This window comes from Pocillopora damicornis, chromosome 11, assembly GCF_964200805.1.
Source record: "Pocillopora damicornis chromosome 11, jaPocDami1.2, whole genome shotgun sequence".
NCBI lineage: Eukaryota > Metazoa > Cnidaria > Anthozoa > Scleractinia > Pocilloporidae > Pocillopora > Pocillopora damicornis.
The window spans coordinates 1,984,591-2,010,471 of record NC_142680.1 but is presented as its reverse complement, the minus strand read 5'-3'; the positions used below and the strand labels follow the sequence as shown (position 1 = coordinate 2,010,471).

Below are 25,881 nucleotides of genomic sequence, written 5' to 3'. Positions count from 1 at the left end.
TGAAGTCTTATTATCCCTAATATGACTAGATTTGACTGGGATATAATCAACCCTTTGGTATCCAAATTTGTTGCAGTTTGTTGCATTTATTTAAATATAGATGTATGTAAATTGAACAGAAGGGTGTATTTTTATGTATATGACAGTACCGTGATAATATATAGGAGCACTACAGAGTCGAAACTCTCCCTAAAATTAGATCAAGAAGTTGGTTGATCGAGTTGAGTACTCGTGGAAACTAATGTAACATGACAATTAAGAGGCCTCAGCCTTGTGTTACTCGTGTTTAATCAATTCTTTATGACAAAACAACCTCAAAAATATAAAACGGAGGTGAAGGAAAAGAAGTTAAAACTTCACTGTCAATTTTGCACTCCTTTATTTGGCTGGCCGGTCAATAAGTTGAAATAAGTATAAAAAGGGTTTTGTGTTTATTGTTTACCACATTCCCTGCTATTCAATAATACAAAGAAAACTTGTTTGTTTCAAACAGCTTAGAGATAGACGAGTCAACCAAACTTTCATCTGGTGTATGTTACATTACATTTGTTGGTACCTTTTGCCAACTGTGCTTCGTTTTGCATTTCCTACTTAAACAAATGTAAATAGCAGCCTCCACAATTTTTGTGGCTTAAAAATGTTAACATACGAAATTCAATAACATAGTAGTTGATTTTAGTGGGATTACTTCAAACTTTGTTTAGATTTAGAGTCAGTATTAGACTGTGAGCAGAAAAACTTCAGTTGAAAAACAAACCAACAACCGGTTGGTGAGTCCACTGACATTGTATAATTTTAGAATTAACTGAATATTGTTGTTATTATCTGGTAGTATGTAAAATTTTGTTGCAAAATGAGAAAGCTGTAGCTGTGGTTTCTATCGCTCATAGCTGTTCCCAAAACTTTTGATAATAAATCTTAGGCTCATTAACACACCCTGTGCTAAAAGTGAATAAAAAAATTTGGAGAATGAAGTATCTTGAATGACTATCGATGCTCATTTAAAGTTTGCACTATTTTGAAATATTAACTGAACAAAGCATTTGGCTCGTTGGAAAAGAGTCATTTGACAGCGGGAACACCGACAATGGAAAACGCAGCCCAATGTTGTGGACTTCGAGTGTCCTCTTCAGTTTGAACAGTTTTCATGGCCTTCTGTAACGATACCGCAGCATCACGGGAAGATTTGTATTCACGATAGAATGACGTCATCAATTCAGAAGCAGAATTGTCATCAATCTTCCACAGTGTGACAATCACGCAAGCTGCTCCGGCTGCCAGAAACGCCCGTGACAAGCCTATCGGAAGGAAAGCAATTGTTAAGGTTGAACAAGATATTGTCCAACAGATTTAATGAAATATTCACATTCAAATTACTCTTCCTAGTAAATGAAGGTTCTCTTCATGAACTTATGCGATTCACCGACGCACTGAATATTTTGGGCAGTAAGGATGTATAAATACACATATGGAACAATCCATTGTGCGTTGTCCGTTGTTTGGAGTGAAAAGGGCGCGACGCCTTAGCATTTTTTTTTTTGTTTTCAGCAAACTAAAACGCTGGAAAGAATGGGGAGAATCCCAAAACCCATAACGAGTGAATTAACGACATAAATTAAAAGCTTTACACTTATCACTTCCATCAGCCCCTGCTTGCGTCCAGTCTCAGCTTAAACTTGTTCCCAACTCCTACCCGTCTAGACTCTTTGGGCCATCGAGACCTACCCTAAAAGTTGTGAAAATGACTTCCTACAGATATTCCTATCAGATGGATTTGTTTGTGTCTTCGAAATTTGGAAAGGCTAAGAACAAGATAGGAATATCGCAAATATAAACATAGGCGTAAAAAAATCTATAAAAAAGTCACCAACTCACCCAGTATTCCATCGCCTGTCACTTTACCCAGTCCGGTTTCACAACAGCTCAGCACAACAAGTTCAGCATTCAGTTCCAAGCCCCTCACTTCTTCAGCCGTGAGAATACCATTACATTCGAGCCCAGACTTTGCGAGAACAATAAGTCCTCTCATGCTAAAATCCCCATGAGAGTCTTCGTTATCGATAATAGCGTGCGTTGCAAAATGTAGGATCTTGTATTTTGGCATGGCCTTCATCACTACCGCCTTTTTAGCCTGAGATCCTATAAGAATTTCAGACATTGGCGAGTTGATAGTCTCTGTAATCATGTGCACTTCACGCTCTGCAGAGGGGAGCTGTGGAAGTTCTTCGAAAGGCATGATGGGGTTTCCAACTGCAAGGAGACTTAGCTCCGGAGGCGCTGTGTTCTTTTCAGCGGTTCCACAAGAAGCGCAGGCTAAATCGAGAAAGTGGATCGCTGGACTGGTTGAAATTATGAAGTCCTCAATGAAATAGTGACCACTAACGTCACTTTGCAAAGCAGCGAAGGGAACTTTGAGCAAAAAATCTTGGGGTATGAAAGTCACCCTTTGAGATTCATCCTTTTTGGGCAGGAAATCCATAATGGGCTCAATAAGAATCTTGTGAAGTTGGCTCAGCATTGGTATCCAAGGATCCAGTTCTGGGTCACTCTTAGGTTCCTTTTTGTGTACCTTTGAATGTGCGCCTAAGGGCTTAGTTATAACTTCATTTAAGGGACCTGACAATGTGCCCACAGAAACGTCACCATCTACTTTTGCAGGGGACTGATCTCCATATTCTTTTTCAATGTTGTTGTCACTTTGCAGAGAAGAATTAGATTCCTCAGGTGAAGGTTTGATGGTGATATCATGTTCAAGGCCTGGTGCGGGAACGCCAGGACCGTTTTGACTTGTTGTCATTAGACAAGGTTTATCTGCTTCTTCTTTAATAGGATTGTCACCCGCTTTTGAGGCAATCAATACCTCAGCTTTAGCTGTATCGGACTCCAAATGTGTGCACGAGTGTGCAAACACGGAATCACTTATCGGATGATGAAGGCTTTCCTCACTTGCTTCAAAAGATGATTTATCTTTCTCCAATTTGCTTTGCGTCTTCACGTTGTCTTGGAGGTCTTCCTCTGGGCATTCAACTATGAGGGAAGACTTACCAGAAATATTGTCAGGTTCATCGAAAGTTACACTATGCTTTATGACACTGCTTTGCTTCATGGATCCACTTGAATGGACTTCCTCTTTACTCGACACTTCGTACGATTCTGAACTTTCTACACTGCAAAGCTCGGTTTTGGAGGCGGTTGATATCTCTGCAACTGTTTTTTTCACTAACCAGCCCTCTTGGTTGCACGTTGACTCGTCAAAGGTTCTTTCCTCATTAGATATTGAGGACTCTTTCTGTACCATCATGTGTTCTTGTGTTCCTTGATCCTTAGTTTTGAGCGAAATACCAATACTCTGCCAACCGGTTATAAACTCGTGTTCAAATCCTTCCAGAGAACTCAAGACGTCCTCGCCTTTAAGTGTAGCAACAGGTATCTTAGCCTTCCTGGAAACCTTGTTTTGCTCTCCACATGATCTCAGAATCTCGCCCACTGTTCCCATTTGAGATTGCTGGCCCATAGATCGTCTCAGGGACACTATAAACTCGTCATTGACCTCAACTTTCGTCTCCAAATCGTGCTGCAGACGTGTTTTGTTGAAATTAAGGCTCCCGGAAGGACATAACACCCAGGTGTACACCCACGTGAAATATGCCCCCGATTGGTCAAACTCTTTCACCACCGAGTAAAACACAAGTGTTGTGGAACGCTTACGGCTGATTTCCACAAGATTGTTGAAGGATTCGGCGATAAACTCTTCATTAAGAGTTACCGTTTCTTCTCCACTAGAGATATCGCTACAGCCTGACAATCGTTTCCGAACGATTTCCGCCAATGCTCGTCCTCTGCTTGCATCAGCTAAAACAAGAGCCTCTTTAAACTTCCCCTGCGCGACGAGTACAACTTGTAACAGATTATATGCCTCGGCTTGGTTCTTCTCAAAGTTAGACAGTTTCGATTTGTCTTCTCCACCGACTTGTGAGCGGATTCTCTCCAGTGTTTGAAACGCATCGAGAACCGACCCCTCTGCTTCCGGTAGCTTTCCAGAAAGGATGTAGTCCATGGCTAACTGATGCTGCATAATGGCTACCCCACCGATATCCATTCGCCTTTCAGTATTATCTCGATACTTTACATGGCAATCAATCGCATCTTTAAACCTTTCTAAAGCTCTGTAGACCGTGCCTAAATTTCCCCACGCCATCCCTTCGCCAGCAATATTGTCCGCCCTGCGTGCACCATCGATGGCGATTTTGAACATCTCTTCGGCTTCTTCATTGAAACCCAGTGCAGTATATAGTTTGCCAATTTTGTTAAATGCAATTCCCATTCGTGCAAAATCGCCCACTTGCTCAGCAAGGGAGTATTCAACGAACTGGTACACCACGGAATCATCAAACTCTTCGGGGTTGTAAAACTTCAAGAATCCGATATTGCCACAAGCAATAGCCAGGCCATGGATGTCTCCTCTGCTCAATGCGAACTTGTGGTGAAGTGAGAAGAGCTGCTCTGCATCTTTAAACCTGGAACGAATGAGTGCTTGATGATGATTTTTATGTTAGGAATAGGGCGGTTAGAGGAGACACAAAGATCTTCTAAGCATACTGTACTTACCCTCTAACATCTAACAAGGTTGATCATCAACTATGTTTTTTTCTTGAAGAAGTTGAATGTGGGGGTCACCGTGCACCCCTGGCTACACCCTTGTATCTAACAAATTGTTAAGCTGAAACTCTAACTTATCTGTTGCCGCCGCAGAAGCCGCAGTAAAACCAACAGGAGAGAATTTCTGAATTACATCGAAAACTCGTTACCTTCCTTCCGATCTGAAAACGTTACCCAGGTCCCCACAGCAACTAGACACAAGACCAACGTCTTTAATTTTCTTGGCAAGGTCCAGGGCTTCTCGGAGATACTCTTTAGCTCTGCCCCAGTCTGCCGCAGATCTACAGGCATTACCATAATATTGAAGGTAAAGAGCTCTTGTGCGAGGTGTCAATGTTGCTTTGGAAACCATCAGTGGCTTGAAATAGGTGTCTATGGCCTGTCTTAGTTCTCCGCGATCGAGCAAACAAATTGCTAGATGTATTTCAGCTAAGGATTCTCTGTCAATATCTTTCACAGATGTAGCAATGTTCCACGCCTTCCGATAAAATTCCTCAGCTTCGTTCAGTTCTTTAAGAAGGCGATGTATTGTTCCGAGATTCAGAGCAGCTTCAAATAAGAGTGGTGCTGCTATAAGGGGTTCTAATGAAGATATAACAATAATTATTTAAAATACAAAGAACGGCAGAAATAACAAGACAAAAGCCACAATATACATCAGTAGTATTTCGAGAGTCATTCTTTTTGCGGATATTTTGACAGGCATATTGTTACCTTCGGTAAATCTTCATTCTGCCGACTTTAGTCTTTCCTACCTTTTCGATCTAAGTTCAACTCCGTCACTCCAAACTCAGATATGATTCTAATCGAAAAAAAAAGGGTTATTTCGCCTCCAGTTATTTGGGATACATTAAGGAACTTTGACAGGGGATCCATTTTTGGAACTTCTTAAATACTACTTAAATTTGTTGATGCTTGTTTATCAATGCCCCCTTCGATAACCAAAATGTGGAAAGCGTGACTATACCTTGAGCAGTCACGCAAGGAAGTTAGCGCGACAATCAAAACTATAAAGTGGAAAAATTAAACATTCGATACGAAGTGATCGGACATTCTACTATTAATGATACTAAGTATTATTTGAATGAATTGTATTAAACGCACCGAGACGGTTTTTATTTCCTGTGAGTCCCTTCAAACCATCAGATGAGAACTCTAGAGCGGTGTCTTGATATAATTTCTTTGCTGTCTCTACAGCGACTGTCCAAGGACCTGTTGCGATCTGAACATGAAAGAGTTTGTTCATAACAGCAAATTTTTGACGCTTGCTCGTGGCTTTCTCTAGCAAGTATTCCCATATAATTGATGCGGTCGGCAGATTTTTACTCGTGAAATCCTGTGCTATTTTAAACAGACGAGGAAATGGCGTTGCTTCCGCTTTTACTTTCTCGAGGACATCTTTTTCTGCTGACGGTAACTTTAGTCGTAATTCATCAAGTCCTTCTTTGGCAATATCTTGGTGTTCTGGCGCTAGATATTCCATTATAGAGCCGATTGACTCTTAACTGTGATCACAGCCAAAAAGATTGGCAAAATTCTGTCAGAACAATCAGCAAATAATGCCCACAATCGGCGAAAGGGAAATTCACTAGGAATTGTGGGATGCACAGTTACACGCGAGGAGTCTGGAAATAGCAATCAAATCCACAATGGCGAACCGCACGGTGTCTGATGCGAAAACCGTCAAAGGAACTAATCCACAGTATCTTATCGAGAAAATAGTTCGTTCACGTATTTATGAGAATAAATATTGGAAGGAGCAATGTTTTGCGCTTTCAGGTAAGTCTTGTCTCTAACATGAGCAGATTTGACTCAAATATTAATCTCTGGTATCCAAATTTGTTGGAGTTTGTAGCAGTGTAAACTTCATTTGTTTGAATCCACAACTATGCAAGTTCACCAGAGTGGTCAATATCTATGTATAGAAAGGTACCGTGATAATATATAGGAGCACTAAAGTGTTGAAATTCTTCCTGAAATTTGATAGAAAATTGGGTAATATGAGATGAGAAATTGGACAATCGAGCGCTGAGTGCAAGTAGAGGGTATTTTTACATGAGAAAAGCAAAGACAGGTCAGGACTTTAATGAGACATTGATCCAAGCTGAATCTATTAATCTAACATATTTTTATTGCACAGTTTGAATACTGTACCGTGAGATCTCAATGTTTTCCATGGTAAATTTCCTTGTCATCAGCATTTTTGTGCAGAAATGTTGTAGAGGAGTAAATTCTTAATATTGAATTATGAAGTTGACAGCAATGAGGACAAACACTTGGATCACAAAAAATGCTTTTTTTTAAGTTGGAACCCCCCTTACCTAAAATCTTATTGAAAGCACATTGTTAAACAAATCCAGCCCTTTGAAACATTCAAAAAGAAAGTATAAAATCATATTATAATCAATGTTTTTTTATATGGGGTTGTCACTTTGACCATTTAAGGTCCTGAATGTCTGGTTAAAACACACATGTACCTCAGGCCTTTGAAATTGAAGTTGAGAACTTGGTGAAACAGTTGATATTTTCTAATCTCCAGTCCCTAATGAACTCACTGGTTACTTTCCTGTCTTTTCATCAGCTGAATTGTTGGTGGACAAGGCTATGGAGTTGGATCATGTTGGTGGTACATTTGGTGGGAATATTAAACCAACGCCGTTTCTGTGTTTGGTGTTAAAAATGCTACAAATTCAGCCAGAAAAGGAAATCGTGGTGGAGTTTATCAAAAATGAAGATTACAAGTAAGTCAGAATTCAAGATGAATTGATGACAAAGGCTTCAACCACAAGTTATCTTTTCAAAGTATCTGTTCTCATCTCAACTAAAACTAAAGGAAATATTCTTGTCCACAGTAGTGTTTTTGGTTCTGTCTTCACCTGTGTAAAAGTTCATTTGGATATTTTATGATGCATTTTTGCCCATCATCTGCACTAAGGCCTCATGTTTGATTTTAAGGGGGTTAGTTTCTCAAGAAACTGGTCGTGTGTGTGTTTAAAAAAAAAATGTAGTTTGATCAGCTGAGTCGATGATATGAGTTGGCCTCTGTAGATAGTTTTTAAAGCTGTTGTTTCGATCATTAGTCTTTGGTGATTCACGCTAACCGACAAAGGACTAATGCCAGTGATGTCAGTTTTAGAAACTTTCTATAGTGGCTAATTTATGTTTTCAACTCAGTTTTTAAAAATAAATTATCTTATTTTTATTGTCACTTTTGGTGGGTGTGGAGTGCCTGATTGGTGAAAAAACATGAAAAATTATACATTTTACAAATTTATGAAAATGGGAATTAGTGTGGATGAGACCTAAGAAGTAACAACCCTTGGTGAATTTTGTAAAGGCATTTTTTTAACAAAAATTAGTAAGTAATCGTTTAAAAATTTTTATTTTGGAGGCATTCATGTTACATTTATACCAACAACATCTAGGTATGTACGAGCACTAGGGGCCATATACATGAGACTTGTAGGGACGTCACTTGATTGCTACAATTACCTGGAACCTTTGTACAATGACTACAGAAAGATCAGAAGGAAAAACAAGATGGGCGGTAAGTTTTCTGGCTTGTTGCTTTCACTGGTTTTGTATTTGAATAAATTATTTTTTTAATGGAAGTACTAATAAATACCATTCTCAGGACCGGTATGTACATGTACTTAAACAAACCCCTATCAATGCATTGCACTATAAAATTTTAGTTATACTTGTCCATGTGCTAACCATTCAGTATTTTTATGAGGTGAAAATGAAGGATATTAACCATTTAGCCCCCTATGAGTGGCCAAGAAGGAATTCCTCCTTACAATATCAATACAATGTCAATACAATGTAGGGTGACCAGTAATGAAAAATGGCAATTAGGGGATCATTAGTTGATCCAATACCAAAGTCTCCAAACTAACATGATAAGAATCGTGTGGCAGACAGTAAGGAGAATTCCATAGGAGTGAGGAGGTGACAATTAGTACCAATCCAGGATTAAAAGGTAACGTTTGTTTGAATTTTTCTTACGTTATATGGAATGATATTCTCTTTGTGCAGAAATGGAGCTTTCCCACATGGATGAGTTCATTGATGAATTACTCAGAGAGGACAGGGCATGTGATGTTATTCTGCCTCGCATTCAGGTGAAACCATTTTTTTGTAAAGAAAAATTAATATACCATCATGTGAACTATATAAAAGAAAAATAGATGGCAGAAAATAAATTTAATGATTGACATCTCACTGTTACCTCAAATGTGTATGCTGCAATCTTGAGTATTTTTTAAGGAAATAACTGACAGCTCAAGGCAAAAGAGTCCTTTGTTTTTTTCTTTTAATTTAAAATATATTCCAAATTTATTGAATATTGTTACCAACTCTTATTTCAATGAACAAACATAGTTCTGAACTTTATTTTGCTAGGTTTGCATTCTTTTTTGCTAGGGGCAAAATTCTCTACTCTCCTCGCAGCTGTCTTTGATTCATAAGAAACTAAAAACTATGTTTCTCATGTTCATGAAACCAAGGCCAGTTTACAATTAGCAAACAAAGGTTTGCACATTGTTTGGCAACTTAAACTAAGCATTGTGCTAAAATTCAGTGACTTCGGAGCTCAGTTAAAAGTGACTTACGAAATTGAGGGGATGTTTCTTCTCAAGGCTTTTTATTTTCTCATCACTTTTAGCTTGATTTTTTCCTTTGTTTTATAGGCAATTAAGTTATGATAATTTTATAATTTCAATCCATTTTCAGAAACGCCAAGTGTTGGAAAACACCAATCAACTTGAACCAAGGGTAAGAAAAACAACAGTACATTATACATTGCTGATAGACAAAAATTTTTTTTAGGATGAATTCAGTTCCCATTTTTGATCAGATATTCAACAATTTATTGAAAATAATTTTTATCATATCAAAAAGTCCTCTCATTAGTGGTTTGATGTTTGGGTTCTGCTTTTAAATTTACAGCGCAGCCTTCTTGATGATGATTTAGAAGATGTTGAATCAGAGTCAGATGAGGAAGAAGAAAGACAGGTATGATTGGCCACAGCTTTATGCCACATTCTTCTGTTGTTTTTCTTATTTCTTTCTCCTCTATGCTTATCTTTAAGAATTCTTTGACCACATAAACTGTATGCCTAAAAATGAATATACCCTTTTGTATAGGACATGACCATATTTTTCTCAGAGGTGCAGGGCTGTCCCCCAGCTCATTTCCAGTTTATTTCCGCCCATCAAGATGGTGGTCAGTTCAAATTCCCGACCCTGAGGTAGAAATTCCTTCAATGTCAAAATCTCTACTTACGAGGGGTCCTCTCAGTCATTTTCGGAGGAAAGCCCGCCCCGTCCCCCAACCTGGGGCCAACCATTGGTAGATAATAGGCGGCTTCTATAACCTTACATTACTTTTACAACTTTGCTTTATCTTGGGAGCCCAACTCTTATTCTTTAATTAGTCTCCGCGTCGCCGAAGCAGAAGTCGGAGTCATTCGCCAAGGCGTTCGCATCGCGATCACGACAGGAACCGAAAACGCAGCCGATCACCTGCACATCACAGGTACGTGTTGCAAATATTGATAATTATCTTTTGGTCAATCTTGGAGAACGAAGAACCTTTGATATAGAAGATACTTTGACAGGTTTCAAACGGATTTTTGCAACGACAAAAATTTCCTTTTCATTTAGGGGAAAACCTCAATATGCTATTTTTCCCAAGAAAGACAAACAGAAGAACAGTCAGAATGAAACAAATAGGAAGAAAGGTTACTATGATTGTGTCTTTGTCTTTCTTTCAGACGAAGTCGATCCAGATCCCCTCGCCGTCGGCGCCGGAGGTAAGCTATTTACAATTTGAATGCTACTGCAGACTGAAATTTCTATTTCGAATTATATCCGTCCCTGCTATTGCTGTTGTCATTTTACTGCAAGAGTCAAATACTAAGCCTTTCGTGGACTTCTTTAGAAAATTTGATCCCAGACTAAAGTAACTCACATTCAGCAGCAGTCTTTCACCAAGCGAATCGGCATTGAACATCAGTTGTGCGTGAGTGTATTTTGATCTGTGGGTTTTTAAGTTGTGGAGAAAGTCAGTTAAGAGTTTTTGTTTTCTCTTTTTGTCCCCAGTGCCTCACCTCATAGAAGACGTGGACACAGAAGTCGTAGTCGATCACCTCATCGTCGCCATTCAAGGTCACGCTCTCGCTCACGATCGCCACATCGTCGGCGTCACCGATCCAAGTCTCGATCAAAATCACCGGAGAAGTCGTCATCCAAGAAGTCAAAAAAATCAGAGAAATCCGACAAATCGGACAAGAAAAAGGAGAAAGATAATGAGGGAGCAGGGATGGGCAAAGAAGAGTTAGAAATCAAAGAAGCAAACGAACTCAGAGCCAAGCTTGGACTCAAACCGCTCAAGCCTTGAAAGACTTTTATTTGTGTACATGTTAAATTAATCCACCAAAGGCTCCCTCGTCACTACGCCTAAGTACCCTGTAGACTCAAGGCTTTTGTGACCTCGTTTTCATGCTATTCTCATCAGGCCTCGCGCTACGTCCGCCATTATGAAAGTCGTGCATGTCTGATTTTCCTTTGCATCTTTATCTTGATCGGTAGGATTTTGTGCTTGTGTGAATAGTTAGGTCTCCTCCGTGGCAAACTGATCGTCAGGTGGCCACCTAAAAAGATGACTGATGAGAGGACTTTTCAACTAGATTTAAATGTATAATCACGGGAGAGATGACATTTATTTTCCAATCAGTTTCACCTATAGAAATATTTGATTTACACCAAGCATGAGAAGTTGTCAGTGCCTGATTCAAACGTAGACTTAGTCACATGTTATAAGTTTAAACGATCCGGAAGCTTTTGAGAGAAGCGCCTGATGGAAAGCGCCCCTTGATGCGATTTTACGCTGGACGTTGAACCTTTAGAATTCCCATTTCCTATCTGCCTTAGGACCACGCATGGACCCGATTGAAAGTCCAGTTGTTGGGAACCGCACGATACATTAATTATTCTTAATTTGACTGACATTTATAAGTGATTTCGTTTATCTCTACATAACCAAACTAACATATATGCAGCACGTGCTTTATCCCCCCATATATGGCACTGTTGCACGTGCTTACAACGGGACGTTCAATGGTGTGGTTTTTTTTTTTTTTTTTTTTTAATAAAACGAGAGTTGTGAGTGGGAGTCAACCGAAGCGTTGTAATAGAATCGCTAAATCAAGTGAATAAACCGTGACTTAATAAGGAAGCGTGGTACATTCTTTCACGTTTTCGACATAGTCAGTCCTTTCTTTTTTTAATGTGTAACTCTGACCTCGCAGCTAAATCCAAATTTTCAAGGTAAACAATTGTGGAATTAGCTAAGTCCTAACACAGTTTATTTGATTGTTCGCGTTCTACTCTAACAAGTACATTTTACTGCCTGTGAAGGTGTCTGTTATAACGAAATAAAAAACTTCGTACTTGTTTACTTTGAAGATACCTTATCACAATTTGTATAGGGAATGGTAGAATAATAACCCTTGGCACCCTAACACTAGTATACATATTCTCCATACCGTTCTCTGCACATTTCCTAAAGTGCAGACAAGGAGAATTTGTTTAACAATCAAGACATTCTTGGGATGATAATATTTCCTTTATTCTCGTGACCTTGATGTTTGATTCGGGCGTGGCATCGAGGGGAGAAATTAGATGCTAGTTACTCTTAAGAGTTAAAGGAGTTAAAAAGGAATTTTGTCAGTGACAGTGATTGACGTTTTGACGTTTTTTAAAATGATGTACGAGAAAATTTTCATTGTTATCTTTGTGGCTGGCATGTCATCAAGTTTCCACATTCTCTAACGTGTGGAAGCAAAGTGAGTTTTATGGCAGAAATGACGGAAAAGTTGACAAGGGAAACAGTGAGAAATAAACTATTTGCAATTTATAATTACGGGTGATGATAGAAACGCAGATTTCTTTTAATAAGTCGAGTCATAGTTGGTCTTCGAAAAGAGATAAAAACCACATAGATGACCCTTAAAAAATTACTTTCTTGAGAAAAACACATTTCTCCTTGTTATTCAGAGCAAGTAAGTTTAAGAAAGATTCTGTGTGATAGCCCTAATCTCGTAGAATTTGCGCACATTAGTCTTTTGGGGTACTCCTTTCAGAAGGGATCGGGATCACTACTAAATAGGGTTTCGCTCCTCAAAAGTTAGATAACAGATGCTTGGAAATGTTAAATTGTTTTCCTCACATCAGGCAAGTTTGGCTTATTAGCCTCCCGGAAGTTCTGTCGTCAGGAACGAGTGACGTCACATTTCCTCTGATGTCACGATGCAAACAAAATGGCGGACGTCGAGGACGATGTGTATCGTAAAGTCTTAGAAATTTTTAGACGAGCATCATGAAATAGCAGTTATTTTGGTCGTGCTGACCAATGCCTTCAAATGGTGGAAAGTATGGTTGTAGAGAATGGTGTCCAGCGACTGTTTGTGGTCGGAAGCGAGGACGGATTTTACGAAAACATCGACAGTCCTGCGTTTCTTGGTGATGAAGATCCAAACATTTTCTTTCATCGGGTTGACTCCGATCAGATTATATATCAACCTCGAAGGAAGAGAGCTAAGTTTATTGGGAAATATTTAATGGGAGATGCGCTTGGTGAGGGATCTTACGGCAAAGTGAAGGAAATGCTCGACAGCGAAAATCTTCGACGTTGTGCTGTGAAAATCATGAAACGACGAAAACTAAGAAGAATTCCAAATGGAGAGCAAAATGTTCAGAGGTGATAGCGTGTTCTTCGTACTTTTTTTTTTATTTACCGAAGGAAGTTTGTCAATAGAGTGTGTGTCACTGATTTTAAGTATGGGATCATATCCTAATTGATAGATTCAATTTTAATAGACAGGATTGTAACCTTGTATATCTTTGAAACTTTATTAATCGACAGAGAAATTCAGTTGCTGAAACGGCTGTGCCACCCAAATGTCATTAAACTGTACGATGTGATGTACGACGAACAAAAACAAAAAATGTATCCTTTATGTGAAAACAGAAGCATTGCATTCCGCACATTTTTTGACCGGCATTTCTGCGGAAATCTAATATACTATTCATTGTTTTACTCTATTTACTTACATTGACAACAATACAATACTTTGATACAGTACCTTAAATCTTATTTCTACCTGTTGTTGTTATTTTTTGTCGCTTCTGTAGTGAGAGTATGTGAACATGAAAATTATACAATGTAAGACCTCCAAGAATGTAGTGAAATAGGAAATCAGTTGCAAATTATTTCTTTATTTGAAATACATGATAATGGTAGAACTTTCTGTACATGTACATGTTTTATGAAACCCTAAAAACAATATATGTTGATCAACACTTTTTGAAAAAAAATGTTTTTTTCTTTCTTTTTTTTTTATGGAGGGGGGGTAGGGTCTACATAGCCCTCGTTTTCTCCTTAAACGTGAATTGGTTTTGGTAGACCTTCAAGCAGATTTGACAGTAATATTTGTTTAAATGTAACCTGGAATACTGTAGCTTTTTCCTTTTTTACTCAAATCTCTAGGGTTAACCAAATGATGTCATGTAGCTGTGCTTAAAATAATTTGCTTCCATGCATTGTTATGAGTTTTGTATTTCTTTATCCCACATAGCATTATAAAACTATGATCTTCCAACAGATAAGAAAACATGAGCTTGTCTGATACCTGCAACTAACACACTTGTTACTGTTGATTAAATATCATGAAAGAACTGAGCAATGCTGTGGTTAAAACCTTGACAGACTTTTTGTGAAGGTATATGATTATGGAATATTGTGTAGGAGAACTCCAAGAGATGTTGGAAAGTGTTGAAGGACATAAATTTCCCATATGGCAGGCCCATGGGTAAGTAAACAATAAGCTGCAACAGAAGTAGGCAACAACATGGACTGTTGTGGAACTTAAGAAAACCATGTTGATGCTTTTATTCACACATTGTTAAAATTGATTCCTCAGTTTTCTGTTAGGAAACTAGATTTAACTTCCTTTTTATATTTTTTGTAGGTATTTCACTCAGTTGTTGAATGGTCTTGAGTATTTACACAGTCAAGGAATTATCCATAAAGATATCCTTTGACAGACCTTTCATTTTTACTTATCACTAAGTTGTTTATATTCAAAGTTATGATCAGTGCCAGGAGCTCAACTTTTTTTCAGATCCTTCATTTGGTATTGCTAGTTCATAACATGGTCCCTGATATGAAATTGTAGTCACCAAATAAAACGTTGAAAAAAAGGAAAAGGAAATTTTGCACAATATTTAAAAATTATTCACTGAAGTGGAGGTGGCCAGCAGTGGATATTTACCAACCACAAAACAACAAGGGAGATATCCACCACTTTCACAGGCACTGTGGTGAACAACTGTTTCAGTACCGCTTAGAAACTGAAAATTAGTCTCTTTCTGTGACGTATTACTGGTACTCTGTCTGTTTGGCTGCTCAAGGGTGAATAATGCTCGCTCATCATTTCCATACTAGCTGAGTCATTAACCTTAATTTTGTATTAAATATCAAGCCTGGTAATTTACTCTTAGCAACTGATGGGACTTTAAAGATATCAGACTTTGGAGTCGCAGAGGTTTGTAAATTGCTATAAAAATAAGGTCCTTTTTAGTGGGGGGGGGGGGGATTATTTGAATGTGTATGTGAGTGTATATATACTTAATTGACCACTCCCCCAATGAAGCTTTTCAGGGCCAACACTAACTAATTGAAACATTTGCTAATAAATGTAGTGTTTTTCAAAAATCCCAACTGGTAGGAGGCGGACCAGTTGGCCACATACAAGGCAGAGCAAAAGAGTTGAATTTGGGACAACTGTGAAAAAAATCCAGTGACCATTAGGGTGTAGGGCTTGAATTGGGACCACCAGATTACAATCCCAGGGCCCTAACTACTCAGCCACACTACCTCTACACAATCACTCTGACATAGGGCTAATGCTCAAAATGTCAGCTCTTAAACTCTTTACGGTGGCCAATTTTTATTATCAAATACAGTTGATAAGACTAAATTACCCTGTTATACCCTCCCACCAATGCAGTATCACAGTTTCTTTTATTAGAAAATTACCCTCTTTATTCATTTACCTCCACACTACCTTACTTAACATGTAATCTGACCATTAATGTGGTACAAAGGTACTTCTAACATTTATGAACAATTGTAGATTTGCTCTCTGAGAACAGTTGCTCTAGATTTGAATTTGCTTTCTGTTCTTGTAGAGGTTAGGACCATTTGCAGTTGATGACACTTGCAGGACAAGCCAAGGATCTCCAGCTTTTCAGCCACCAGAGATTGCCAATGGATTGGAGACCTTCTCTGGTTTTAAAGTAGATATATGGGCAGCTGGAGTAACACTGTAAGTGGAACCTTCAATTATTTGTTGATTATAATCTGGAATTGCATTTGGTTTAGCAACATTTAGCTTTGTTATTAATTAAAGTACTTGTATATCATGTTGAAGCATTATGTATTGGTGTAGCTTTGATTAAATGCTTAAGTGGAGTTTAGTTTGCAATGAAGAAATCTCTTATGAGTGTATTTATGTAAAGATATATTTCCTTGTTGAGTTTTCATTGTTTTAGTACCTAGAGATGTTATTGTAACAAATTGTGACCATAATGTTATTTCTGTATTACTCAGGTTCAACATTACCACTGGAAAATACCCATTTGAAGGGGAAAATATTTATAAATTGTTTGAAAATATTGGCAAAGGAGAATTTACAGTTCCTGAAGGAGTGGATGATTTGTTAGCTGAACTTCTGAGAGGTAAAACTTGGAAAGTTAACAATTCATGGTTATCTTACAGATTTGATGAGGACCAATATAACAAGCCTTTGGCTGTTAGGCAAGCACAGTGTCATAAGATAAAATAAGATAATTTTTGATCTTGTCAGGGGCATAGTAGATTGAACTATTCTATATAAAATTATTTTACCTGGAGCTACAATGTACATGTAGTTAGCCCATGTACTTGGTATAATTTTGGCAAGGTGGTTCGCAGTAGTTCCTCGTGAAGAAAAGTGGAAGGAGAGGGGAGGGTGCAGGGAAATAGAAATTAAGCCTTTTCCCACCTCTCTTCTCCTCTCCCCCCCCCCCCCCCCCCACCATCCACTCTAATTTTAAATCAAACATGGCCAGTGGAATAAATGATCGTAATCTTGTAACGTTAACTTGTCTTAATGATATGACTGCGCTGCAGACTATAAGCCAAAGAAATATAAGTTCACTTACACCAGATATACAATATGATTATAATATCACAATTACGTTGTCCTTTTTTTTTCTTCTTAGGGATGCTGAATGCAAATCCTTGCAACAGATTTACTATTCAGGAGATACGAAAACACAGGTAATAGTAGATTAAAGGAAGTATCACATTATTTTTTCATTGAGATGAAATTAAATCTTGTATGAGAAATGGTGTAGAATTAAGACACATTTTCTTTAATAAGTTTTTAAAGAGCTGACTGTGGCTGTTAAAAGGATAGAATATTTCATCTACCAAGGAATTGCACTTACATGGAGATTTTGGTTTGATTTGCAAATGCTTTTCTACTTCGTGCAATTTGCAATTGAGTGTCAAAAGTAATCTGAACTTTCATCGTTTTTCTTTTCCTTTTGATTCATTCAGAAAATTCACACCACCCTCTCAACTAATTTACTGATAATTCTGTGTGCCCAAAACTTGTTTTTCTTATGTGAGGAATTATTTCCTTCATATGTAACAGGTTCATGCAGATCATGGCAACAACCTACCTAATTTTAGTCCATTTTTCATTATTATCATTATTATTATTAAAATCAGATGGGTCAGTAAAAATCACTGGAAGACAAACTACAGGGTACCCATCCCACCCACTGAGGAAGGTGACATGTTGCGCAGCATGAGTGTAGTTCCTTACCTTGATGATCTACACAATCCAACTCTAGACGAGGAAGGTCCTCAAGAATACAGTCACATTGAGGAATCTTACTCGGCAGGTTAGTGAACAAGTATCGAGTGGTATATTATTAAATGGGTAAATCCTTAATCGATTTTCCTTTAAGTAAATATACTCCTATAAAATCTGATGTGAGTGCTTCCCCTGCCTTCTTTGGATGACTAATGTTACAACTTGCCTTACATGTCTGTTATCATGAACAATATTGTCAAAAGGGAACAATTTCAGTATGTGAGCAACTCCACACTTACCCCTCCCCTAACCCAACAACAGTCCACTGATAACAAGGTAAGGTTAAAGTTGGGTTTGGGGAGGGGTAGTTGTGCAGTTGCTTAGATACTGATATTGATCCATCAAGATCATGGACCTTCTTACATTACATTGTTTAGGAATTTTTTAAGAGGAGGAAAGAATTATTAGAGTCACATGAAATAGATGATTTGTGATGTATCTGTCGATTTTAGGAACGTGCATACTGAGAGTAATTAATTATGTGTTATTCATAATTTTTTTCCCAACAGATGATTCATTAGATAGTGTCAGATCACCTGCCACTCCTAGCAGAAGAAAATCCATCCTGAAAAGACCAAGTCTTGGATCATGCAAAGCACAGTAAAAACATACATAAATCTCTTAACTCCCTTAAGTTATGAATCATATTAATAATTGATTGTACTGTGTTTATTTTATTTGGAAAACTTATGATTCTCTGGAAGTGGTTTGGGGGAAACCATTAAAAACTTTTTTCTTACGTTTGTTTAAGTGTACATAATAATCAATATTATTGCAATAATTGGCCATGAGGCAGCACGGATTTTTGTACATTTGTATTTGAAGCATCTTCCAATTTCTACAGTCTGGTGCTAGTGAAGTCTAACAGCTGGTGTGATTTAATAAAATAGCAGTGAATTGATTCAGACTTGACTTCCGACTGCCGAGTCCCGAATCCAAAATCTCGAATGCCGTAACACGCATTCATATCCCCTATTCCAAATCCCCTATCCCATATCTCACATCCTGTGTCCTGAGTCTCGATTCCATAATCCCCAATCCTAAGCCCTGCTGTGCTTCGAGCAGCTCCTACGCTTTTCCTGTGTTCTCCAAATTTCCCGCGTTTACACGGACTCTAAGCATGCACGTGTAGGAAAAATGTTGCAATATACTTAACCCTTTACTCTCTAACATCAGTATGCATATTCTCCATACTACTCCCCAGACATTTCCTAGGGTTCTGACAAGGAGAATTTGTTCAACTATCGAGAGCTTCTCTAGAAGATGATCATCTCCTTTTTTCTCATGACCTTAATGTTTGATTCAAGTGTGATGTTGTTGGGAGAAATTAGATGTTAGTCACTATTAAGTGTTGAAGAGTTCACCGACGCGCCTTCGGCCATTTTGAAACGCGCCATTTTGTCACTTTGTGTATTTTTGCACATTATGCGCCGTAAGGATATGCAGTGCATTAGAAGGAATCATCTTCATCCCAGATGACCCTTCAAATTGTGCTGACTGGATGGAAGTAACACCTTATGTGTGATTGCCTGGTCGATAATTTGCAGTTTTACTTAAAAAACAATCTGAAGAGAGTATGAAATGATCATTCGTCGAATTTAAAGTGTTTGCGGTAGTTTAAGGAAAGAATTGAAGTTTCAGCACGAGCATATGCTGAGCTACTGCAAACAAGCTGAGCGATTGGAGACAACTACGCAAGTTAAGCGTCAAATGAAGTCGTCATCACAGCTAAGGTTGCAGATCTTGTTTCTTTATAATCATTAACTGGTTTGACAAACTTCGCTTTCCCAACTTACTGTGGTTTTTTTTTTTTAGTTTTTTTTATTATTTTTTTAAAATAAAATCAATGCTTACTAAAATGACAAATGTTTACCATCAGGAGAATTAAATTTAACACCGTTACATTAGTATGCGCATTCTCCATACTTTTCTATATACAATCCCTAGGGTGCTGACAAGGAGAATTTATAAAACAATCGATAACTACTTAAGGTGGTGATCATGTTCCTATTCTCGTGACCTTATTGTGTGATTCTAGGTTGATATTGTAAGGAGAAATTAGATGCTAGTCAAAGGGTCGAAATATCTATAGCAAATATTCAACTTTCTCCTGGAATTCACCTGACTCAAACCTTCAGTTCTTGTCAGTCAACCTCCAAAAACATCATTTTAAAAATATCTGATATTCTTGATGTGACGGCAAATAAAAATCATTAAAAATTGTAGTGTTGCTTTCAACCTTACTTAACTAACACGTGTAAGCTGAAACTTTTGACATCCGGTAAGATTGAAATTTAAGAGGGCTGAATTGGCTCGAAGTAGTTTTAGCCATAAAATAATCTAAAGATTTACTTGATAAGTCGTTTTCCATTGTTTTCCTATTCGAGTGACTGGAAAGTCAAACGAATGGAGATGTCATTTGGATCCCTCATCAGAAGTAAACATGACACCAAAATACATGACTGAGAAGATGAGGTAAGAGAGCGGAAATAAGGCACGCGCCCCCCGGTCTATCGCATGGCCCCAGCTTTCCTTGGCTTCAGTTCCCGCTGAAGTCGTCGAGATTTTAGGGGAGTCTGTCCCTTCGTATCTCTCTTCTTCAGAAAGGATGTGCTCCGATGATTTATTCACTGTTTGCTTAAAGTTGAGAGTGCTGTATCTTAACATCATTGGTGATCTACAAGACGTCAGTGTTTCGGGTTTGGGGGTTTCGGTTTCTTTGTAAAATTCTTTTCCTGTTGGTGTCTGTGAAGTAAGACTCTGAAAAAAAGAGTTTTGAGAGATGTTAAACTAATGTGAGAGACCATGAAATTATCTGCATACGTTCTCTTTTAAGATGGCAAATCAAGAAATGTCTACTCTATTACAAAAGATCATTGGACTGTCTGTACAAGGACTTAACGATGGTTGTGTTTATGTGCCTTCTTTCAATCATTTTTCGATTTTAGATAACATCGTGTGATTTTAGCGATTACCGGGTTGTAGGGAAGACTGGGGCGAAAGAGTCGATTTGAAGAACTCACTAAGATGAGAGATCCAATTAAAATCAAATGTCTTCAAAATTCAGATTTCTAGAGGCTGGTATCCCTGTTTGCATTAGAAACCGTATAGATGGATGAAAAAAGATTAAAAAAATAAATTTATATTACAAAGTATTTGAAAGGATGATGATGCGACAAACGAACGAATGAAAGAAGAGAATGGGTACGAATTGAAAAGTGAACGACCAAAATATGAATCAGTTCGAGACCCACCGACCCCAGGGGTAAGCCAAACCCCCCAGACCCTGAATCGACCACTGGGCCAGATTACCTTATCCTTTCTAGCCTCTTTTTCCGTCATCTTTCCACTGTTCTTTTTTAGGAGTGACCACTGACTGACCTTGTACACCACTGCAGACTCAATCAGGGCCAAGAAGATGAACACGAAAGACACGATAAGGTATAGTTCAGCAACTTTCATATAACTGACTTTAGGCATCCCTTGATTACTAAACTCCAGTAGAAAGATCTCCGTCAACACTGATGTTATTCCCAGACTTGCTCTGTCACCGACGGCCATTTCATCCATCCAAAACTGGATCCAAGAGGCTACTGTGCATGCGATGCAAGGGACGTAAAAGCCAACGATAAAGTGCTGTAAGCGACGTTTTATCTTAAACTCGGCCACAGCTGCTGTATGTGTTCCTAGAAAGTTCAAACAACCCAGTTCGTTAATCCATCTGTCAAAATTATCAGATGTTTTCGTATCTTCATTAAAAGATAAAATTATCACCACAATTGCCATTACCATCGCTATTACCAGCATCATTATCATTTTCAATTTCATTACCATTAACATCATTATCATCGTTATTCTCATCATCACCATCATCATCATCATTGTCATTATCATCATCGTCACTATCATCGTCATCGTTAGAGTAATCGTTATCGTCACCTTTAAAGTAACTGTTATCGTTATCGTCATCGTTACAGCAACCGTTATCATTATCGTCATCGTTATAGTAACTGTTAACGTTATCGTTACAGAAACGGTTATCGTTATCGTCATCGTTATCGTTACCGAGGCCATGATCATAACAATTATCACTACCATTGTCGTCGTCACTGTTCTTGTCAAAATCAGTATCAAAATCATCACACTTTATAAATACCTTGCACAACTTCCAGTCTTATCTTGTCTAATATGATGATTAAGAAATAAATACCTGAACTACCTGTAATAAATGACGTTGATTCCAATCTGAGGATTTGTTTTTCCACATAAAACTCTGTCATGTCATGTTCCTTCAGAGATACTTTTATCCATTCATACAGAACTTGATTATCATCGTAACTGTCTGAAAGAGGTAAATTCACCAAGAAACACAAATTGTCATATTTTATGGAAAACAACATTGTTTTAGAGCGAGAGGCGAAGTAATCACCTTAGGGTTTCCTTAGGAATTATTTGTTCTTGTTGGTTATAGATTAGTGATATCTAAAATGGAGCCAATGAAATGCATCAGATGCATTGTTTAAGTTATCCACATGCAAAGTGCATACGCCATGATGCAACATAAAACTTATGGTTCAATTTAAGTTAAAAGAAAATTTGAATAAACTTTTCTTTAAAATCATACGTCATTCCAAGTGGCTTAATCTAGAATTTAGATATATGAAAATTCACATATTTGCACTGCGGTGGAGAGATGAAATTAGAAGATCCTCGCAGCTAAGAACACTACTGAAACTAGTAGTTGTAAATAGGACCTGAAAAAAATTCAGGCCCGTACGGGATTTAATCTGTCTCTTAAATTTTTCTAAACTAAAAATTAAAGTTAGAAAATCACCTCTTGGTTGCATTATTGAACAAAATGTTTTCATACATACAAGCAGCAAACTGTACTCTCAACGTCTGAACATCCATTGGGTAGCTCTTAAAATCCATGTGACTTGTTAAAGTTGCCTTAATCCTTGAAAATTAGATAAAATGAAACACGAAACAGAATGGATTGTCTTTTGTGACGCAAAGAATGCAGTACGAGGAACTTAGCTTCTTACGTATTTGGGCGAGTTACTGAGCTCCAAGAGTAAAACAAAGTTTTTTTCTACTCCCTCAGCTCGTGGCCATCTAAAAATCTATAAGGAAGCATATGAAAGGAAACGTATAGAGAACAGTGTGGAGGATACGTCAGACAGTATTTAGGATATGCATACTGATGTAAAGGGTATAAAGGGTGAAAAGTCACAACCAGAATTTTCATCGTTCCTACGACTATCATCTTCATAAGTATACCATCATCACCATACTGAACTCTGTGAAATACAATTCAATGATAACTCAATCATACAAACCATTCGGAGAAAAATATCGTCCCATCACCAAACAGGTATGCTGTCCTTGTTTTATCGTCAACATCGTGTTTTCTGGCGTTCTCAATCATTGTATCAGGATACCAAATTTTCTTTAGTAGCTCATTTTTAAGTCTGACGAACCACGTTGCGTTGCCATATGCAAGTCTTGGGTCCTTCCACGTTTCTTTTAATATCAACTCAACTTTGTATTCCTTTTGAAGTAATGATATAAGATGATAAATTAAGAATGGAAAATGCTGGAGTCCTTTTCATTGCCTTACAGTGATAACTGATACTTTCCCTCTACACGGTACTGATCTAACTTTAGAACTATTTTCAATAAAGAGCCGAAAGTCGCTCACAACGTGGACTCAAGAGAATATAAAAATCTCTTGGTGCATTGCGTTTCTTATTTGTCACTTTGCTTGGTGATTGGTTAAGACAAAGTTCGATCCAGCCTATCAACCAATCAGATGCAAAATTCAGAGCAATTTTCAATTGAGTGTCGAAAGTAACACTTGTTTGCTTTAGTTTTACTTAACTTTTGCTCTGTGATTGGTGCAGAAAACTCGCGCCATCCTCTGAAGATGAAGACTACGAACAATCGCGACTTGGTCATCAGCGTTTTCCCGCGCTTCAAGCAGTTTGCTCGTTTTCACTTTCAGTTTTCATTGGCTAATGGTAATGATTACCTTGGTTTTGGTTTTTCTGACACTCGATTGGAAACTGGTCTAAGCTAATAACAACTTGGTCACGTGCGTTTTCCCGCGCCTCAAGCAGTTTGCTTGCTTTGAATCCCTTTCATATTCACTTAAGTTCTGATTGGCTGTTGTAATTTCTCTGATTTCATTCGAAACGTGCCTTCTCTAAAACCAAATCCCCTCTCAGGGCTTCCGATCCAAAATACTTTGCTTTTGTTTATCTGAGAAATATCTTCAATAATAGCACATTTTATAAAGGTAAATTAAAAAATGCTATTGAAAAATATATCTATGTCAGTTGTACTTTTGCCATACTTATTAAAATTTTTAAAGAAATAAATATATGTTTTTATGTGGATACCATTTGATCTTCTCTGATATCGTGAAACGAGTCAATGACAGCATAGAGTAAAACTTGGACTGGTTTCTCTAAAATAAAAAATGCCAAAAGAAAGGGAAGACGTTATCTAAACAATAGCAGTAAAAAGGGACTGTCAAACTTAGAAAACTAAAAATCTAAGTATCCTCTTGATTTACTCAGTTTGGCTTCAAATTTTGCAAATCAAGACAATTATGTATGCACATCAAATTCTCAAAAGCCTGTCTTTAAAACGGTTACACTGAGTTAGATAAAACTGAAAACAAAAGCTCAAGAAGATTCTCGCGTTGAGGAAGAATTAGATCTCATGTGACAAAATTCTGACGCGTTGCAATTGAATGAGCTGCGAGATCCGACGGAAGAGAGAAGGAAAAACGAAACTATATCAAAAACGGGCACTTATCACCTGGTTAGTAATTCATGTATTTTTTCCTTCTTGTCATTGATCTTTATTGATCTTTGCATCTGCGACATAAGTCCTCCGTCAATATTTATACACCCACCTCTGTAGTTGGGCCTAACTCTATTGTCATATCCTTTGAAGAGTTTAGCAAATATGTCTGTTTTGTTAGGCGCCTCAATCCTGTGGCGAAAAAGCTCTTCTGCTTCGCTTGATCTATAATTTAAACGCACAATTTGAGAAAGGGATGGTGGTTTAAAAAGCCGTACATTATAGCAGGACTTAGCCTGTATCTCCCCCCCCCCCCCAAAAAAAAAAACGAGGGGCTAATACTCGAAACGTCAGCTCTAAAACTTTCTGCGATGGCCAATTCCCATTATCAACTCAGTTGATCAAACCAAATTAGCTTATTTCACTAAAGACAGAGGCCATGTTTGCTTCGAAACATCAACAATCGAACTGATATCATCAAAACAAAGTGTATTTTTATGCTGAGGTGTAAATGACTTGCGTCCTAAATTTTCAGAAATCATCCAACACGCTGTTGTTCATGAATTTGATAAAGGTGGCGATTAACACGATAAGTTGTGTTTAAAGGGAGAGGAAGCGCTAATATCAAGAAAGAACATGACAAATGAGTGGCTTTAAAAAATGAAATTACATTTCGTTCTCCAGAAAAACAACTTTTTCTCGAAATAATTTGTGATCACGATTAAACTGTTAGAACTCGAGGCATTTAGGGTTTATATAAGATGCTGGTCTCTGAGTCATACTTGAGAGGTTCATTTGGAGTTAATTCTCTTACAGATTTCCCAATAAACATAGCGTCAAATTTTCAATTTTTTGCTTAAGTTTAAGACACTTGGTCCACATATGAGTCTAATGTTAATGCATCATTCCTTTTCAAACACTTCTAGTTAAATCTTTGAAAAAAAAACTTTCCTACGACTCGAAAAGTAGATTTGAGAAAATAACTTTGATTCAGTTGCGTTTGACATACCGTGGGACATCTCACCTGCTTTTCTTGACTTCATCGCTAGCAGCAAACGAAAAAGTTGCTTGAAATATTAAAAACGCCACAGAAATTAAACTTTTTGACATTTTCCTCAACTGAAAGGGGTGAGTGAGTAGAGCCACTCAATCTCGGCTTGTACATGAATCATCAACTTTGAACTGCATTGAGTTGGCCGATCGGTGAAATGTGTTGACTGAAACGAAAATTCTAACAATTCGTCATAATTATTTATTCAGTAATGCATAAAGAAAACCACCTGCATTTAATGTAATGTTCCAGTTATTCTTTGAATCAAGATATCAGTGTTAACACATTGCAAACAATTAAGAAATGACGGCTCGCATTGCCGCGGAAATTAGTGTCTATAATTACAGCTCAAAGTATAAGTCATCTTTC

General features: G+C 37.8%; 4 protein-coding genes across 4 annotated transcripts; 2 read left to right on the top strand and 2 right to left on the bottom strand.

Moving 5' to 3' along the window:
• Nucleotides 1-272: 272 nt before the first annotated feature.
• LOC113676888 (uncharacterized) lies at nt 273-6,247 on the bottom strand. Its single transcript, XM_027193626.2, has 4 exons — nt 5,764-6,247; nt 4,809-5,241; nt 1,876-4,517; nt 273-1,298 (listed from the first exon to the last, which is right to left on the bottom strand). The coding sequence occupies exons 1-4, from the start codon at nt 6,140-6,142 to the stop codon at nt 1,063-1,065; spliced, it is 3,690 nt and encodes a 1,229-aa protein (XP_027049427.2). The 5' UTR covers nt 6,143-6,247; the 3' UTR covers nt 273-1,062.
• A 30-nt stretch (nt 6,248-6,277) lies between these two features.
• LOC113676871 (pre-mRNA-splicing factor 38A) lies at nt 6,278-11,899 on the top strand. The gene is made up of 9 exons (XM_027193604.2): nt 6,278-6,438; nt 7,241-7,400; nt 8,085-8,206; nt 8,698-8,783; nt 9,394-9,435; nt 9,610-9,675; nt 10,098-10,198; nt 10,437-10,475; nt 10,765-11,899. Exons 1-9 carry the CDS (start codon nt 6,309-6,311, stop codon nt 11,060-11,062), a joined length of 1,044 nt encoding a protein of 347 aa, XP_027049405.2. The 5' UTR covers nt 6,278-6,308; the 3' UTR covers nt 11,063-11,899.
• Nucleotides 11,900-12,897: 998 nt separating this feature from the next.
• On the top strand, nt 12,898-18,552 carry LOC113676872 (serine/threonine-protein kinase STK11). The gene is made up of 10 exons (XM_089187019.1): nt 12,898-13,423; nt 13,589-13,672; nt 14,445-14,534; nt 14,694-14,760; nt 15,204-15,269; nt 15,916-16,052; nt 16,337-16,464; nt 16,990-17,047; nt 17,504-17,679; nt 18,161-18,552. Exons 1-10 carry the CDS (start codon nt 13,086-13,088, stop codon nt 18,253-18,255), a joined length of 1,239 nt encoding a protein of 412 aa, XP_089043145.1. The 5' UTR covers nt 12,898-13,085; the 3' UTR covers nt 18,256-18,552.
• Nucleotides 18,553-19,452: 900 nt separating this feature from the next.
• On the bottom strand, nt 19,453-25,702 carry LOC113676886 (glycine receptor subunit alpha-2). The gene is made up of 8 exons (XM_089187020.1): nt 25,486-25,702; nt 24,574-24,686; nt 24,053-24,120; nt 22,991-23,202; nt 22,526-22,608; nt 21,862-21,993; nt 20,964-21,337; nt 19,453-20,411 (listed from the first exon to the last, which is right to left on the bottom strand). The coding sequence occupies exons 1-8, from the start codon at nt 25,569-25,571 to the stop codon at nt 20,067-20,069; spliced, it is 1,413 nt and encodes a 470-aa protein (XP_089043146.1). The 5' UTR covers nt 25,572-25,702; the 3' UTR covers nt 19,453-20,066.
• Nucleotides 25,703-25,881: the final 179 nt, after the last annotated feature.

What these genes read in the sequence shown, in the direction of transcription:
- LOC113676888 (XM_027193626.2), bottom strand. Translation starts at nt 6,142, where the DNA reads ATGGAATATCTAGCGCCAGAACACCAAGATATTGCCAAAGAAGGACTT. An exon ending in AGGAAATAAAAACCGTCTCG is followed by an intron (nt 5,242 to 5,763) that starts GTGCGTTTAATA and finishes TATCTTCATTAG; the next exon opens with AACCCCTTATAGCAGCACCA. An exon ending in GACAGGCGATGGAATACTGG is followed by an intron (nt 1,299 to 1,875) that starts GTGAGTTGGTGA and finishes TCCTTCCGATAG; the next exon opens with GCTTGTCACGGGCGTTTCTG.
- LOC113676871 (XM_027193604.2), top strand. Translation starts at nt 6,309, where the DNA reads ATGGCGAACCGCACGGTGTCTGATGCGAAAACCGTCAAAGGAACTAAT. An exon ending in AAGGAAAAACAAGATGGGCG is followed by an intron (nt 8,207 to 8,697) that starts GTAAGTTTTCTG and finishes CTCTTTGTGCAG; the next exon opens with AAATGGAGCTTTCCCACATG. An exon ending in TTATTCTGCCTCGCATTCAG is followed by an intron (nt 8,784 to 9,393) that starts GTGAAACCATTT and finishes ATCCATTTTCAG; the next exon opens with AAACGCCAAGTGTTGGAAAA.
- LOC113676872 (XM_089187019.1), top strand. Translation starts at nt 13,086, where the DNA reads ATGGTGGAAAGTATGGTTGTAGAGAATGGTGTCCAGCGACTGTTTGTG. An exon ending in GTTAGCTGAACTTCTGAGAG is followed by an intron (nt 16,465 to 16,989) that starts GTAAAACTTGGA and finishes TTTTCTTCTTAG; the next exon opens with GGATGCTGAATGCAAATCCT. An exon ending in CAGGAGATACGAAAACACAG is followed by an intron (nt 17,048 to 17,503) that starts GTAATAGTAGAT and finishes TATTAAAATCAG; the next exon opens with ATGGGTCAGTAAAAATCACT.
- LOC113676886 (XM_089187020.1), bottom strand. Translation starts at nt 25,571, where the DNA reads ATGTCAAAAAGTTTAATTTCTGTGGCGTTTTTAATATTTCAAGCAACT. An exon ending in ATATCAGAGAAGATCAAATG is followed by an intron (nt 23,203 to 24,052) that starts GTATCCACATAA and finishes TTACTTCAAAAG; the next exon opens with GAATACAAAGTTGAGTTGAT. An exon ending in ATTTATTACAGGTAGTTCAG is followed by an intron (nt 21,338 to 21,861) that starts GTATTTATTTCT and finishes TGAACTTTCTAG; the next exon opens with GAACACATACAGCAGCTGTG.